General features: G+C 38.0%; 2 protein-coding genes across 14 annotated transcripts in view; both read right to left on the reverse strand.

Moving 5' to 3' along the window:
• LOC127004091 (endoribonuclease Dicer-like) overlaps positions 1-17500 on the reverse strand; it is a 109055-nt gene that overhangs the window by 46706 nt on the left and 44849 nt on the right. For 4 of the 9 annotated variants that reach the window (XM_050871432.1, XM_050871429.1, XM_050871428.1 and 1 more), the window contains exon 1: positions 4493-4585. The exons of 1 other annotated variant lie outside the window; for it this stretch is intronic. In XM_050871432.1, the coding sequence (XP_050727389.1) occupies positions 4493-4570 (78 nt within the window). In that variant the 5' untranslated portion in view covers positions 4571-4585. Of the gene's footprint in view, positions 1-207; positions 257-4492; positions 4586-4742; positions 4908-5219; positions 5327-5422; positions 5579-17500 lie in introns of those variants that run through there. 4 more of the 9 variants (XM_050871431.1, XM_050871433.1, XM_050871434.1 and 1 more) reach the window with 4 other exon arrangements.
• The window catches only part of LOC127004090 (E3 ubiquitin-protein ligase UBR2-like), a 45115-nt gene continuing 39931 nt past the window's right edge, over positions 12317-17500 (reverse strand). For all 5 annotated transcript variants that reach the window (XM_050871425.1, XM_050871424.1, XM_050871422.1 and 2 more), the window contains 4 exons: positions 16755-16943; positions 15028-15244; positions 14593-14740; positions 12317-12804 (listed from right to left, as the gene is read on the reverse strand). In XM_050871425.1, the coding sequence (XP_050727382.1) occupies positions 12605-12804; positions 14593-14740; positions 15028-15244; positions 16755-16943 (754 nt within the window). In that variant the 3' untranslated portion in view covers positions 12317-12604. The remainder of the gene's footprint in view (positions 12805-14592; positions 14741-15027; positions 15245-16754; positions 16944-17500) is intronic.

Consider the following 17500-nt stretch of genomic DNA (forward strand, 5'->3'; position numbering starts at 1 on the left):
CATTTCAGATTTTTCTTGGGGGGGGCAGAGACAGTTTGGTGAGCAAAGAGCTTCATCACACAACAAATCACGCACACTCATCTAGCTTACACCCTCACTGTAGATCCACACACACAGCACACAGTGACACAGGGGCGAGATAGAGAAAGCACTAGGCTTGGCACTCTCACAGGCCCCCACCGCGACGTCACCAGTTCTGAGGCCCACCTCCTAAACAGGCTACAGCACGTCTGTCTTTGCTGCTCCCGGAACCCTAACTGCCGCTCAGTGTTGACTGTTCACACACACACACACACACACACACACACACACACACACACACACACACACACACCAACAACAACAACAACAACAACAACAACAACAACAACAACAACAACAACAACAAAATAATAATAATAATAATAATTAAAAAAATATATATATATATATATATATATAGATATATCTATCTATATATATATATATATATCTATATATATAGATATATATAACTAAATCCAGCTGCTGTTACTTCTTGAGGCCCCTGCTCGGATGAGGCTACGATGCTATTTATGAGCAGTGGGTGACTTTTGGAGGCCTTTTTAAGTTATCAAGGTTGAATTAAGCACCGTTCACACTGTGCCGACTCCGGGCCACGACAACCCATCGACTTTGAGGCCCCCTTAACACTGTGCCAACTCAGCATTCGGCGATCGTTTCTAGACCTCTTTCCGATCATGTGCGACCCTTTCACATTATTTCAAAGCCAAGACCTCGTATACCCCGAGTCGCTGGGTTGCCGTGGCCCAGATCTTGGCCCAGAGTCGGCACAGTGTGAACGAGGCTTTACAATGAATAAAGTTAGATGTGGTTAAGTTATATGATTTTAGGAGACTATGCTATTTGTGGGTGACGAGTTAGGATACTTCGATGAGGCTACAATGCTACTTGGGCGGTGGGTGACTTTTAAGGCCTTTTTAGGTTATTATCAAGGTTGAGGTAGTTTGCTAAGGTGTTTTTTTATATGCCTCAGGGCAAAATAAAACTTAACAATTATCTTAATTATCATTCATACTACTACAAGGGCCAATGTCTCATTGACTCCGAAACTGCAACCTTAGAATTTGCCCCTAATTCAACCATTACCAAAGTTTGCAAGTCCTTGGATAGGTTTGGTCATTGTTAAGGGAATCTGTAATATGGGCACCGAAACAGAACATCATAATCTAGGTGAGGCCTAAACAGTGCTCGATACAATTTAGGCATAACTTATGTGCATCCATTGCTAACACATCTAGAAGTTAGAAGCTAAATCTGAAATTCTCTCTCTCTCTCTTATATATATATATATATATATATATATATATATATATATATATATATATATATATATATATATATATATATATATATATATATATATATATTATACATATATACAAGATGTATATATGTCATAGGGGGTATTTCCACTATTCAAAGCACATATATAATTGATCTACACAGGAAAATAATTATTTTTCCCAACATTTCATCCAGGATTTGAACTCTGGCCAAAGGGTACCCCATGTGTTAAGGCCTTTGGAGTCTTGATCCACATCTTAGGTCATTACATATCTAAATATACTAGTTATAAAGTTAGTTAGTCACTTATTTGTTGGTTGGTTAGTTAGTTCCTTTTGGAGGCAAATGCCCTATTAAGAATTTATCTCTTCTCATTGAGAAATATACATATATTTCCTATGGGGGGATTGACCCCCTAAAACTCCCTTTGGGTCAATAAAAAGACTGATAAATATATATCTAACCTCTATACAGGAGAGTTTCATCCCCCTTAACCTACCTGCATTTGCACATTTCATAGCTTTGGGCTACTCCAGCACCCATGGTCGCAAGGTTTTGCATACTTTATTGCTACTTTCACAATTGATTTATTATCTATATATGCTTTCCCAAGATTTATAAGGTTAGAAAACATATTATGGCACCAGAATAGTAGTTTGTGAGGTAGGAAACAAGATATGGGCACTTGATAAAAAACAATCTTAACCTAGTAAACTTGCACCACTAAAAAAGTAACCTACTGGTGTCACAGTGGTCATCATAGTAACACGTATTGGTGGCAGTTAACCAATGCATGAACATACATTTCTCATGAAGTGTTGGTGTCAACATTCACACACAGGAGTGACAGGTTTTTTTTATTTTTTTTTTTATTGATAGTCATTTGTTATTAGTAATTTCCAGAACTTACTGATGGTGTTCAAAATATTCAGAAAATAGAGATCTACAGATTAATGAGTGAAAATCATCTATGCTGTGCTGGTCCTGACCAATAGTAATATCATGGAACCTATTGATCGGGTTATTAAAATGTTTAAAATAAAAAGAAAATAGTATCCCAAAAAGCACCCAAATCACAATGACTGTTGAACCCTTATTTCTCCGGGAAGCTCTGATGTGTTTATTTAATCTGCTAACTAGTCTCATCAGAAATCACTCGCTTCCTGAATTATCCCCACCTTCCCCCAAACTAGTATATTGATTTCTACTAAAAAAAAAGCAAATCAAGAGTAAAACATTTTGCCGCCAATGTAATTATGCAATTTTAAGTGTAATATAAGCACTTCAGCCCTAGAGGCCATGAGGTAAGCGGACCGCCCCGACGCTGCAATCACCTTCCATGCTGACACTAATCTTCACACATCAAAATCAATTAAGCCAAATAATTAAAATATAACCAAACTTACAGACCCCCTCATTAATAAGACAAATGGTAACAAGAAGAAAATGACTCGCAGTGACTGGCGGGGGTGAGTTTAAGTGAAGGGAAAATAATTACAGGAATCAACAATTTGACAAAAAATGGTTCAAGATAAGTTTATCAGAAAAATTAGGTATTTATCCCCAATATAACCCAAACAATGTGTTTGACAGTATTTTTTTCTGATAATGTTATCTTTATAAATTTCCATTGGAAATAGTTTGCCTCTGCAAAATGTTTTTTTTCCTGTCGTTTAAACTCAAACCTTCACTTAAAACATACCTGGCATCAAAAGGAAGGCAAAGTCCCCTCCCAAAAGCTAGGCTACAAGTGTTAGGTTTAATAAATTGTGATAAATGTTTGTGACCCTGAGGACACTCCGACACAGTAAGTGAAGAGAATAAGGTGGAGCGGACCTACTCCCCCAGTCGCCCCCTCGATACAGCCATCACCCACCTGAGGATTGGCCACACCCGCCTCAATGCCCACCTGCACAGACTGAACATAGTCCAGGACCCACGCTGCCCATGGTGCCACACACAACCTGACACACCGGAACACCGCCTCCTCCACTGCCCAAGATTCCACTCCCTCTGCACCAACCTCAGAGCATCCCTAACCAGACTCCACATTCACAGGCCAACCCTAGAGGACCTGCTGGGCAGCAACACCCTCAGCCCCAACACGGCCTTCCAAGCCCTCAAGTGTACGCAAACCTTCCTGCTGAAGTCAGGGCAACTTGACAGGATCTAACCCCCACTTTGGTGACGGAACGACAAACTTAAAAACACCTGATAGTAACTAACACTGACAGGGCTATGGAGGCTGTGGCCCCACAGCAGGGTTGGTGATTTTTTTTATTTAAAAAAAAATAAAAAAAATCAGATTTTTTTTATTTTACTGATTTTTTATTTATTTATTTAATTTTTTTTTTAATATATATTTACCCTGCTGAGTGATTTGAAAGTCTCCATAGGTTAATTTAAGTTTAAGTTTAGGGCCTGTAAGTCTGAGCACAGTCAAGGATCCAGATACATACTTGTTCAGTACTTGTTTGTAGTTGGTACAGGACCAGGTTTAGGATAGAGAGAGTTGCCAAAGTTGTCATTTTCATGACAGCATATTATATTATTACCACAGAGAAGAATATCTACTTTTATTCTGTTACTGTTTGGTTGGTTGCTAACCTTGGTTATTATTATGATACATTGCCTACCAAGTTAATAAAGACTAAAGGAGGCTGATTTTTTAGCTAGTAAAAAATATATGGCAAGTTGTCAACATTAGAGCAAGAGAATATAATAATGTAGGATTTTTTTTTTAATATACCTTGAAGAAAATAAATGAATCATTGCACATGAATAGGTTGTTTTACTTTACCATCTTTGGAGCACATCATTTAACTTATAGAATACTTTTAGTAAAAAAAATCAACAAAATTATTTTTTTAGTAAAAAAATCGATGATTTAATCATTGCCAACCCTGCCCCACAGCCTAACTAGCCCCATAAAACACTCCAAAAGAAGAAGAAGAGTAAAGTGGACTTGATAAGGATGTACCATGCCATCTAGAACCACTGGGGGGTGTTAGTCCCTGCAGGGATGTAGATGCACACCCCGAGGGCACAGAAAGGCACTCTGGGGCTGGAATAGAGTGCCTTTGAACCCCCCCATGGCTGAGGTCCATATTCCAAGACGTATCGGGCTCCCGTTACGACTACTGACAAGACCACAGAGAAGATTAACCAGGTTTTCATAGGTGATTTTCCCGTTCAAGATGCAGACGTCGTGTAAAACTATCACTAGGATCACAAAACAGTCCATGAAAACCCCAGCAACTTCTATGAGGGGCTTTCCTAACAGGCGAGATGAGGTGCTAATACGTTTGAGGATACGGGCTTTATTAGTGCTGACACCTACTGCATGAGCCATCAATGGAATGTCAACCTACTGTGGACCCTAAAAGCAAGAAACAGTTCAAATAATAGCTACTCACAGTGAACGAACGTCATTTCCTGCACCTTCTGAGCCTCCAGTTTGACAAGTACTCGACAGGTCTACTACGAGTCTCCCGCGAATCCCGCCCCTCGCTGGCCCCTCCTCCCCGCCTCCTCCTCCTCCCTCCTCTTCTTTCTGGTTCTCCGCCTCCTTCTCCCTCCCAACAACAGCTGATAACGGCGTCCGAATGCTTGCGTTATGTGTTTCTTGGGTTATGTGTTTCTTGGGTTATGTGCTTCTTGTGTTACATTATGTGTTACTCACATTGACACTGATCCACATACATACTTACACGACGCAAACAGTCAACGTACTCGTAAGACACACAATCAAATAAAATAACTCTGTCCTGCCTGGGGGTTGGGATGGCATGTTCCTCCCTTCTCCCTTGTTGTTTACCTGCAACAATAAACTATCAATCAATCAATCCAAACATATATGTCACACCAACACTGACGCATACAAGCACTCATACCAGAGTAGATAACATCGTGTCCTCTTAAGCCGCGTCCACACTAGTAGGCCTCACGAGAAGACTCCTATGAGGCGATCGACACACGGCCTCACAGGGGGTGGTGTTCACACTATATCCTCCGTGAGGCAGTGCACGAGTCGCCTCGCCAGTCATTTTTATCTTTAGGTAAAATCATGGCCCTGGGTATAATGTTTATTTTTCACCTGCAGGATGCAGGGGTGCTGCTTCAGAACATCAATCAGCATATGAGTGTTGGCCCGAGTCCACTCGACGTTGTCCTCAACGTTTTCAGCCACGATCTGAGAGCAGCGTACAACCGCGATGTTCCTCCGTCCACGACTCATGAGTCTAGCTAGACTCAAAAAATGCCTCTCGCCAGAGTTGCCGGTGTCGTACGTTCCGGGCTGCCCTCTTGTTCCTAGCTGTCCCCCTTATGTTTACCAACAACAAGCGGATCGCTATGAACACGGATCCGTGTTGTGTGTTTTTTTTTTTTTTTTGGGGGGGGGGGGATTTCGTTGGGGATATGCTATTTTCAAAACAAAACTGTCTTAATGTGCATATGCAGGCCCGTAATAATTGGCATTTGGGGGGGGGGCTAGAGGCGGCCATCTACTATAGCTGTGCCCCTTACAGCGCTTAATGTGCTTATATGCGCTTTACCATATAATTTGATAATGACCTTGAAAGTTTTATGACGCCATATTTTCAGTGTTACTGCTAAATACAATAACACATAAATTGGCCCTAATGTATGTCACAGCGCAGAGTTTTTAGGGTAATTCCGATCAGAATTACCCTCTGCGCTTCTTTCGCCTCCGAGTTGGGTCCTAAATACGTCCCTGACTCATACTTTCCAAGCACCATACGTGATTGGAACAGCCTCCTTCAACAGATTTTAGACTGCGGTACTCATTTTGGGACTCATTAAGAAATCATATACACACGATCACTTATAATTATCACCACAACACACCGACACTAACTTGATTCACTTCCCTCCCCTGCACACTCGGCTCCCGTCCCCTGACAGCCAACCCAAATATGCGTGTAATATGCACCTGCACAGGTGCCCTGCGCATTATTATCAAGATCAAGATCAAGATTAAACGACTGTACGTATAAGACCACATTGGGTGCTACTTTAGTATGCGGTCTACGCGGCCGTTTGAACCACCAAAACTCAAACCTGGGGATCATCAACACTCTTTTCAGTGCCTTATATTTACGTAGCACCAAACTTCAATTAACGTTAGAAGAAGGGTCAGTGAAGGCCGGTATATATGCAGTATACGACGCAATCGAAAAAATGCCTAAAATGGCGCTTATTATTATTATTTATGGGAAAATTTGCAGTTAAGTGAGCAGGAGATACCACTTGAATCAAAGCTAGCCCTACTTGAATTGAATTGAATTGAAATATTTATTGTTGTAAAATACAACAAAGGGGAATGATTGTCTTGCAGACAAACTTCTGACTAGGCATTACAAAAAATATAAATCTCCAGTGTACAAAAATAAAAACACATGTTGAGGTTTGTTAACAGAAAAAGGAATTAGAATGTAAATACTGATGATATTCCTGAGTAGGTACACATGCAATTACCTAAATTACCACCTGGCTAGCCCTACCTGCATGTTAAGCTCCGGAACTCCTACCTCAGACTAAGACAAATTGAAGTGGCCACTACTAAAGTAGCCTACTTACAGCTTAAACATTTCGGCGCCCAAGCACACATGTTTAACAAGGCTTTCGTAGTTTTAGGTATTTCCAGGGGAAGTTTTATGACCCTTGCGGCAGTTTGACCCTTCTTCTGTACCATGAACCCCTCCCCTGACCTTGGATAACGATACCCGGCATAAAGTTATCTACACCTTGCATGCCACTTTCTTCACGAAATCCTTTATAGCAGCAATCATGAGTTACCTCTCCCACAGTCACATGTACTCCCCTGTTCTTCCAACCGGTTCATTCAGTCCACATCCCGCTTCATTAATTAAAGACTACTTGCATCATCTCCATTGTCTGTTATGCTACTTCTATACTTGCATCATCTTCATTGTCTGTTATGCTACTACTAAATTTGCATCATCTCCATTCTGTCTGTTATGCTACTACTAAATTTGCATCATCTCCATTCTGTCTGTTACGCTACTACTAAACTTGCATCATCTCCATTCTGTCTGTTATGCTACTACTAAACTTGCATCATCTCCATTCTGTCTGTTATGCTAATACTAAATTTGCATAATCTCCATTGTCTGTTATGCTACTACTAAACTTGCATCATCTCCATTCTGTCTGTTATGCTACTACTAAACTTGCATCATCTCCATTCTGTCTGTTATGCTACTACTAAACTTGCATCATCTCCATTATGTCTGTTATGCTACTACTAAACTTGCATCATCTCCATTCTGTCTGTTATGCTACTAATATACTTGCATCATCTCCATTCTGTCTGTTATGCTACTAATATACTTGCATCATCTCCATTATGTCTGTTATGCTACTAATATACTTGCATCATCTCCATTGTCTGTTATGCTCTTCTTCACATTGAATATCTAAAGGTTCTGAAACAATGCTGAATATGACACGTATGTATGTATCTTCAACCTTCTTTCTAATATCCAATATGGAATGTAATGAGGACTAATAACAGATCAGCTGCAATGAAAATTCCACAACTATTTAATCATGCTATGCTGCAAGTGCCTTCTTTGTACAAAGTAACAATTAGGAGAACTTGAACACTCATAAGTACACATCTTGGATTTTCTGAGCTGTTTCAAGGTGTCTTGCTAGGCTCCAAGAGGTAAAATATTATGCAAGACAATCTTATTTCCTCATCTTCATGTTAAGCACAGAGCTAAGTAATTATCCTTGAAGAGCCAATGCAAGGGCAATCTCCCTTTTACTCAGGTGTAATCGTCTGGAGTACTCAAGACTGCTACACTCGGGCACAATGAAGGCAGTTGTAAACTTGGTGATGTTCTTGTACAAATGAGTAATGTGGGTTGCAAACTTTGATAGACTGACATTTCAACTTTTTCCTTGATAATTCAAACTCTAAAAACTAACTCGGTTGCAAGTTTGAATATGCATACACAATGGTGGCTAGAACGTAAAAGCAACTTCAGCTCACCACATTATCAATCTTCCTGACAATGTCATGCTAAAAAAAAAAAAAAAAAAAAAAAAAAAAGGGTTGGGACTGAAAAGGCACTTGATTTCAATATTAAAATTTTATGTACATCATGTAAGAAATTTAAAATTAAACATCTGCAATACACAATAGTGTAGAACCTACATAACCTGATGGATGGTGCTTCCTTCAGGACACAAGCTGGAGAAGCATATATGTGGAACACTCCTATTTATTATGCACAAACTTTTAAAAAAATATTAATAAACTTAATCAATCAATGGGAGCATATGCTGGGGGGGACATCTCTCCCACCTATGGCTCCAAGCTCAGCAGTTTCTCTGGGCAAGTAAAACTTAAGCAACAAATGTAGAAAGGGGCTAGTTACTTTTGCAGTTCACACATTTGGCAATGTTCTGAATTTTGCTTTCAAAATTGATTTAGTTGGGGGAAGTAAAATTACTTCAATTATATACTTGCAATGTAGGCACATTTGCCCCCTTACAACAATGTAGAGGTAACCATTTTGGTTCAATACAATCTTCAAAATTAAGACTATCTGAAAATTGTTTCTAACAAACTCTATCATGTCCTTGAATGCTGAGTGAGGGCACACTGTAGTGGCTACTTTCCTGATAAACAAGAGTATGCAAAACATTGTATTCTTATGTACTTTTTCTTATTCACCATTCAAGGCATCAAAGTGATTGTCACAAGCTAAAATTGTGTACAATCAAAATGAGTCTGTGCAAGGTGAAAGAATATATGCATATAAGAAACACTAAGTGGGAAGCATAACCAGTCTATCCATAATCAATCAAAAGTTTCACTTTTCAACCAGAAAAAAAACATACTTATAAAGACTCCTTGTTGGTTTAGATAACAACTAGTCTAATACATAATTCATCTTTGTAAACTTGTAAAAGCTGGGGTCGTCGTCTTCTTTGCAAATAGGTCCTAATTCTGCTCAATAATCCTAAACTTAGTTTTGTAACTAGACATAATTATATCAAATATCTTTTATCCAAACATTCAGACATTCCTGATCACCAAATACAGCAAAATAGATGATCATTGTTTACCCACAATAACTGTAGCAACTTTAATTATAAGTTTCTACATAGGGTATTCATGTTTTATTTTTCCTGTCAAATTGGCAAGTGCAAGATACATTTGCGAGGCTTGTTGACATTGATCTAGTGTTTAACAGACTCTGGAGAGGACACTGCTCAGAAAAGTTAGTCCAAAATTACTGATGAAAAAAGTTGGACATCAACCAAGGAAACATCTTTAGCTTTGAAACCTTTGCATGACACAATTACTACATGCTACCACAGTTGGTAGACATCCAGTGTAGGTAATGTGAAGCTACTTTTTTTTTTATTCTTCAAATAGCTAAACTTGATTTTATTGTGAATATAAATGTTTAATATACATATGAAAAAGAATCTAGGAAAAAATCAAATACATTGCGGCCCTCCTGGATTACCTCCTGATCAAGAAGTAGCCCTCTTGTTTTTGTAGATAGTCTGGTCAGGTGTTCTTGTGCCTTGGGCTCCATCCCTTTCTCATGCAGCATACATGAGCGTAAATGGAGTTGCCTTCTCTTAACTAGGGTTTGGCTTTTTGTATTTGAATAATAGCCACCAAATGGAGTAAATTGTTTCAGATATTGTAGCATAGTGCATTGAACTGAATTTATACACATTTGTTGGCAGATAGAGAACTTTTGTTGACTAAAAACAGCTTGTATATTAAGGGAACAAGTTGAACATCAGTACCACTAGAGGAAGGTATGATTTAGTGTAGACTTTCTTGTACCAAAGTGAGTACTTGTAACCCCCTTTCTTACTATTCCCATAAATGGTAATGAATCCAACTAATGCCAGTTTTGTGTTAATCTTCTCTTTGCGATAGGCTGAAAACTCACCAGCCACATTGCAAACATTATTTACTTGTATATTTTTCAATATTTCTTTTAGAATCTAAGTGGTATGTCTATCATCGGATATATAATACACTTCATAATTGAGCTGTAGCAGAGTAAAATCTGTGTAATATTAATCATCTGCCTGGTGGCTATTTTCAACATCATGTGCCCTGCAGGCTTTTCCTGTAAGCATTTTTGAGACAACCTCAACCTCAGTTGATCACATGGTCAGAATAATTTTGTCCTTGGCGGTGATATCTGTCAGTTCCAAGATAACTGTGGGTCATATGAATATGAAGAAAGTATTTTGTTTCCTGTGCTTATAGTATGATTTGTTAAAAACTCAAAAGTGTATGGTGGCCTGTGAAAATTATTCAGTGGAAGGTGTAATTGCTTTTTGCTGTATTAGTATCGACATAGCAAGAAAGGTAAATTAAAAATAGTTTGAATAAAGGATTACTAAAATGCTTATATATACAACCTTTACTAGGGTAATCTTGGTATGATATGTTTGCCCATTATTAGTACAATACACTATGTAAAGTTGACTCATCAAAAGTATGGGAGGCATTGCATGGTGTCAGTGGTGTGCTAATAACTGATGTTATGGTCTAGAGCAATTATCCAGAGAGGCAAATTTAACATGGTGATCTTTTAAATTTGAATTTTTCTTTCTTGCTACTTGAAGCTTTTCTTGATGCCTTATTCTGCCAAGGCAACAATTGGGGTTTACAAAGACAATACAGAACATATGGAAAATAATAATAATCATAATAATAATTTCCATTCCTACATTTGAAAAAAAGTTCTTTCACAAAGTCTTAAACTTTCCCATCTGGTTCTGTACTGAAATAATATCGCTACAGGTATATGAGCATAAACACCCTGCACTGTTTTATGTTTTTGAGATTGGCTTCCTCATAATAACAAAAAATATATATAATGAATTAGCTCCCTCTCAGTACACTACTTTCCAAGATAAGCAGTAGTCAAAGGTAACCAAGTACTCATTGGTCACACTATAGTCTGAAACAGTTCCTTACCTAGTTAAAAAATATATTAATAGCTAAAAACACTAGTTTTGCCTTTTTTTATGAAAATTGTACAAAGCTGAAAGGACAAAACTTTCTAAATATTTCAGTCAAATTGCTTTGTTCTTTACTGAATAGCTGTTCACTTCTTTTTTTTTATATATTTATATTTTTATAATTTTATTAGTTTGGATATGCATGTAACATGTTCATTCATCATGGAATTTTTTTATGAATACTAATATCTCATCTATAAGCCTCCCCACTGCCCCCCAAAATCAAGAGCCAACAAATAGGATATACCTCAGTGTTTTCCAACAAGTACTTACCAAAACACTATGGAATACCTACTCTTTGATTTTAAATTTCATGTTTTAGCTTTACCTCTGTGACAGTGGTGTCTATTATATAAAATACATAAATTGAAAGCTTCTTTAAAAAGTCAAGGACATGACACTGGTATTTGTTGTTCAACTTATATTGTCTTCTCGTTATGTAAAAATACTAAACTTTATTGCTACAGATATAAGCCTTCATGACATGAAAATTAATTTGAAATGACTAGGTGGGTTCCTAAACTGAGGAAACATAAATGTTGCATTCAGCAAAGGAAAGAAAATGTACACAATGAAAAAAAAAAAAAAAAAATATATATATATATATATATATATATATATATATATATATATATATATATATATAATATATATATATATAATATATATATATATATATATATATATATATATATATATATATATATATAATATAATATAATATATATATATATATATATATATATATATATATATATATATATATATATATATATATATATATATATATATATATATATATATATATATATATATATATATATATATATATATATATATATATATATATATATATATATATATATATATATATATATATATATATATATATATATATATATATATATATATATATATATATATATTTTTTTTACACACACACACACACACACGCAATTCCTAAAAGGAAGACAGACAACTGATATTGGTTTATAAAACAATCTCGAGAACAACTTATGCAAAAACTTATTATAAGGACTATAATGGTCATGTATTTATTTTCAAGAAAAATTATCTTTCAGTAACATTGATAAGATAAGGCTACTATCATTTTTTAGCAATAATGTGGAGCAACTTCTTTTTAACATTCATTTGCCCTAAACATCTACAGATCTGATGCACTGTCCAATTTCTCAGTCTTTTATTTGTACAGACAGGCTTAAAGATGTTGCCACTCAGTTGCCACAACACTCGAGTTGCTTTCCATGGTGTGGGCAATGGTGTCAGGTATGGAGTGTGAGAGCCACATGGTGTGCAGCCGTGAATACTGGGTGGCATCCAGGTGAAGGGGGTTGCCCCGTTTCAACCCCTGGTCTGTCTCCCCATATTCATCCAGGTACGGTGGGTTCACAAAGCAACCTGATGATGTAATTTTCCCATTAGTAAGCTACAAGCTACTTAAAACTTTGTGTGGTGGTAGTATAACTTTGTATTTCAGTATTCATTATTCACATAACGCATATGTAGTAGACCCTAAGTTTCTTGGATTAAGGATTTCCAGGATAATCAAAATTCCACACTATAATTTTTTGTTTCTGATCGTTGACAGCAGTTCACAAAATGTTCCCTGGGCAGTGTGCACAGCGGTGAATGATTTTTGTTGTATCTGACCATAAGCTTGTGAATAGTACACCTTATATCATCTTTAATCTACTGTTAGTATTATTTATTTATTTATTTATTTTATTTTTTATCAGTAATACTCTAAACTTCTATGAAATATAGCATTTGGAAAATAAACATTTATGAACGCAGACTATGATTCACTGAACATCTGCCAGCCAGTGTGCACAGTGGCAGTGAAGTAAACTCAGCTATTCACATGTGTGTTGCAGAGGACTTGGGAGCATTGGGTATTGTATTGGAGAGGCTGAGGCAATGGGCAGAAATAGTTAGGAGCATATCACTGACCATCTAACCTTATAAGAAATCCTGGGAAAACCTGACTTAAAACAGAGGGTGATGATGATGATCTGCAACTCAACATTATTGACATGGGGACTTGGGTCTGCAAACCTAATGCTATATCCACCTAAGATGCAGTAAATTGGTGTAAATAACCAATTAAGGATAAAATGTGCAGAACTATCATAATATCCCCATGATTTATCATAAAGTGATGTACCAGTTATGTGGGGGATTTATGCAGATGGAGAAAACTGCACTGACAGTTCTTTTAACACAGACTAGGCCAGTTTTGGTACTGATGTACCAGATTAGATACTTTTTGTTCCAAAAGTACAGGTGGTATAACTTTATATATATGTGGTACTAACTTGTGAGAGATTAGAGTCTATGGGGCTCTATTGCCTCTCATGTTATATTTACTGAATTTACCATCTGATATTTCCACCTTGTGGTTACTATTTGAGACAAGTCCATGTCATATATCATAACATTTAACACTTGCCCCCTTTTAAATCCCTATGCTCATAATTTACATATTTTTTTTTACATGCTCCATGATGATCCCTGCAACACTTAAGAGGTTTACAATCCCATAATTCTGATCATCATCAAACCTTGGTTCTTTAGTGAATCTCTAACTGCTCTATTTTAATCTCAAGGTACATGCTCACAAACTCATGGATTGGTCACAATGTCTATGATCATTTTAACCCCTTCACTCCAGCGACGCCGACACGCGACTGACGAGCGTCCGACGGTGTCACTGTTAGTCCTCTTCTAAACCTCTTAATCCTCTTCCATTTCCTCTTAATCCTCTTCTAAACCTCTTAAGGAGAAATGGAAGAGGATTAAGAGAAATTTAGAGGAGGATGGAGAGGTTTAGAAGAGGATTAATCCTCTTCCATTTCCTCTTGACCCTTTCTATACTGTGACGCCGACGTCTGCGTCACGGATGGAAAGGGTTAAGGCCATGTTTCTATCATGATTAACAAATTCTGCATGTTCCATTCCTATTTTTTAGCTTATTAATTAACAAACTTATGCTTCCAGCCCACCTCTACATCCTACCAAACAAAATATAATTTACTTGCTGTCATCATCATGGGTGAATTGTGATATCCAACTTCCACCCCTTTATTTTTTTGTTTCTTCTAACACAATTTGCTCTACTTTCAGAAAAGAAAATAATTACATAGTAAACTACACAGAATAAAATTCACAAGATAATGTGACACTCACCTTTAATTTGTCCAGAAAGCAGAAGGATTTTACATTCACGAACCCTTATAAAGATGCCTGTCCCTGCCCCACAGTAAAGAGCATGGTACGTGCAGGCCCCAACCATTTGACGAGAATTCTCTGGATATTCCGTCTGACAGCAGTAACTCTGAAATTTGTGCCCCAAGTTTAGCTAGATGTGAGTTCAAACCCCGAGTCATGACAGCCACAAGTCATGACAGCTTGGAGGCAAGAGGCAAGTTTGCATGTCACATTCCCATCACATTTATCGGCATCATAAAGCGATATACTATTGTTTTCTGAACAGGCGAAAAGACAAATGAGGTTAGATCTTTTATGTTTAGCTACCTCCATTTCTGAGAAAGTTTCTCGATGAGGTGAGGTAAGTTTTTGCACAAATTTATTTTGTCAATCTAAGTAGTATATATAGCTTACCTGGGAGCAAAGCATCTTGCCACACACCAAGCACATTGTTGGGGTGCGGGAATCATCACCAGAGGAAGCAGGACAGGGGAACTGTGACACTGTGTTGATCAACTCAGAGTAGTCATAAGGAAGACTGACCAACTGGTTGATGCGTGTCCAATGCCTGACACAACCTTCACTGCCAGAGGCAGAAGCAAGGGGCCCAACACGAACATGACTACACCATCTGGTGGAAAAACATGTTGCTAGTAAAACAAGAAAACAGGGTTTTGCCAAGAAATTAGATGAAGTACAGTTCATAGTTGCTTTTATGAACAGAAAATGGTAGGCAATAAGATTTTAAGCCAGAGGTGCTTGAAATACATAAAACAATTCTTTGGTTAATGAATCATCATTTCATTTAACGTCCGTTTTCACTCTTCCTGAGCGGTTGGACACTAAGGCTCTCCTCCATTCTACTCCGTCATCTGCCCGATGCTCATCCAATCCCATCAATGCCAAGTCTTCTTGTATACACCTCCACATTTTCCTAGGTCTACCAACTGGTCTCCTTCCTTCTACCTCCAATCTCTCCAAAACTCCCAACACTGTATCCTCCCCTGCTCTCTTTACATGTCCAAACCATCAGAGTCTTTCCCTTCTGAGCACTGTTTCCAGGTCCTCTACTCCACATCTGTTAGCTACATCTGCACTGGACATCCTGTCTTGCCACCTGATCCCCACCATATACCTCAGCATTCTGCGATCACTTGCTCTCAATACCGCCATCAATTTTCTAGTTAGAGCCCATGTTTCTGCTCTGTACAACATCACTGATCTAATACACACTTGGTACACCCCTGCTCTGCTCTTTAGAGGGATGCTGCTATTCACAAGTAAACTAGCCACCTCCCTCCACTTTAACCACGCTGCCACCACTCTCGCTCTCACTGTCCTCTCCACTCTCGCCTCACAGTCCAGAACATCTCCCAAATAACAGAAATGTTCTACCTCATCCAGCTTTCCTCCATTCACCTCTATTTCATCCCTCTCAGTTTCTTGCCCTTGCTTTCTCCTTACACAAGCTGGGCATGTAAAATTCTGTACTCCTCTTACATTTCTGAGGCCTGAGTATCTATGGTGGCACCACTGCCTGCAACATGTGCACAAGACTGAATTTACACCTACTCCCTTTCCACAGCATCCACATAAATGTGGACTGATATATCTTTTATTGATACTAAAAGCTCATTTTTAACTTGCTGGTTTGCCATCAGCATAATGAGGTACCACAGAAAACTGGATACACCCAACAACAATTAAAATTAAACAAGTAAACAATGGGGAAAACACCTCGTCTGGCTCTGTCCAGCAAACACCTGCTATCTCCTGTACCATAGTGTGTGGCTACTCGTGCATGTGCATATAGTGTTGTTTTGGGCAAATATTTGGATATCTTACTCATCTGTAATATTGTGAATTTCAAACTTGGGGAATTCATGTTTGGCAAGGGCAGACTGTATTTGGATTTGTGTTTATGTACTGGTAGTGTACAGTATTATTAGTATTTTAGTACTTTTGTGGCATTGTAGGTATTTTAAGTTATTTTTTTTAATTCATCTCTGCTTTGCCATTGTTTGTCTGGCATGTGGGAAGGGTTTTGACTTAATCAATGTATGTGCCTCCAAATTTAATTTGATAGAGTGAGGGTTTACTGTGGTTTCAGACAATAGTAGTATTTCTACATGCATACTCACTTGTTGACTAGCTCCAAGAGAGAAGGATCACCAAAGGTGGGTCTCAGCTGATTGACAGAAAGGCCCAAGTAGCGGAGGAGGCAATAAAATTCTGACTCTGGGACCCACACACTAGACTGCAACTCTTCAGGGGTTGGCACTTCTGTCAGGAAATGGAAAAACAACCCACAGCACCGCAAGAAGGCCAGGCTGGAAAAGATAAGCTATATTATTTTCTCACAGTCAAGACCCTTAAGCCATGTTACACATTAGTATTATCATGAACTTTTTTTATTACCATGTAATATGTTTTGATATAAAGGTAAAGTTGGGGGCATTCGCTAAGCTCTGTATGGTTTCAGTGCTCATCTCCATCTCACTGGCACTTGAGCCTGTGCTGGGTAAGAACTCATTACCCTGGGACACTGAAATAGTGACATCCGTGCTACTACAATTCAGATTCTCCAGGTTTCCCCAGATATCCATTAATCAACCAGCACCAGTGGGAGGATGAGCAGCTGGGTAAATTAGGCACTGACTGCCCAACTTTACATTATTTCTTTCATTTGTAGTGCATGCTAGTTGTCTTTCTTCAGCATTTTGCATTCTTGTTCATTCAGGCATCTCCTGCCAATGACTCACATACAAAATGAGTTCTGACTCCCTACTGTAAACATAATACAAATGACCATGGTAGGAAAAATGAACATGAATCTAGTTTATAATACAGGCAACTCTCGATTTACGCGAGTATTGTGTCCTTGAAG

This window comes from Eriocheir sinensis, chromosome 27 (assembly GCF_024679095.1).
Source record: "Eriocheir sinensis breed Jianghai 21 chromosome 27, ASM2467909v1, whole genome shotgun sequence".
NCBI lineage: Eukaryota > Metazoa > Arthropoda > Malacostraca > Decapoda > Varunidae > Eriocheir > Eriocheir sinensis.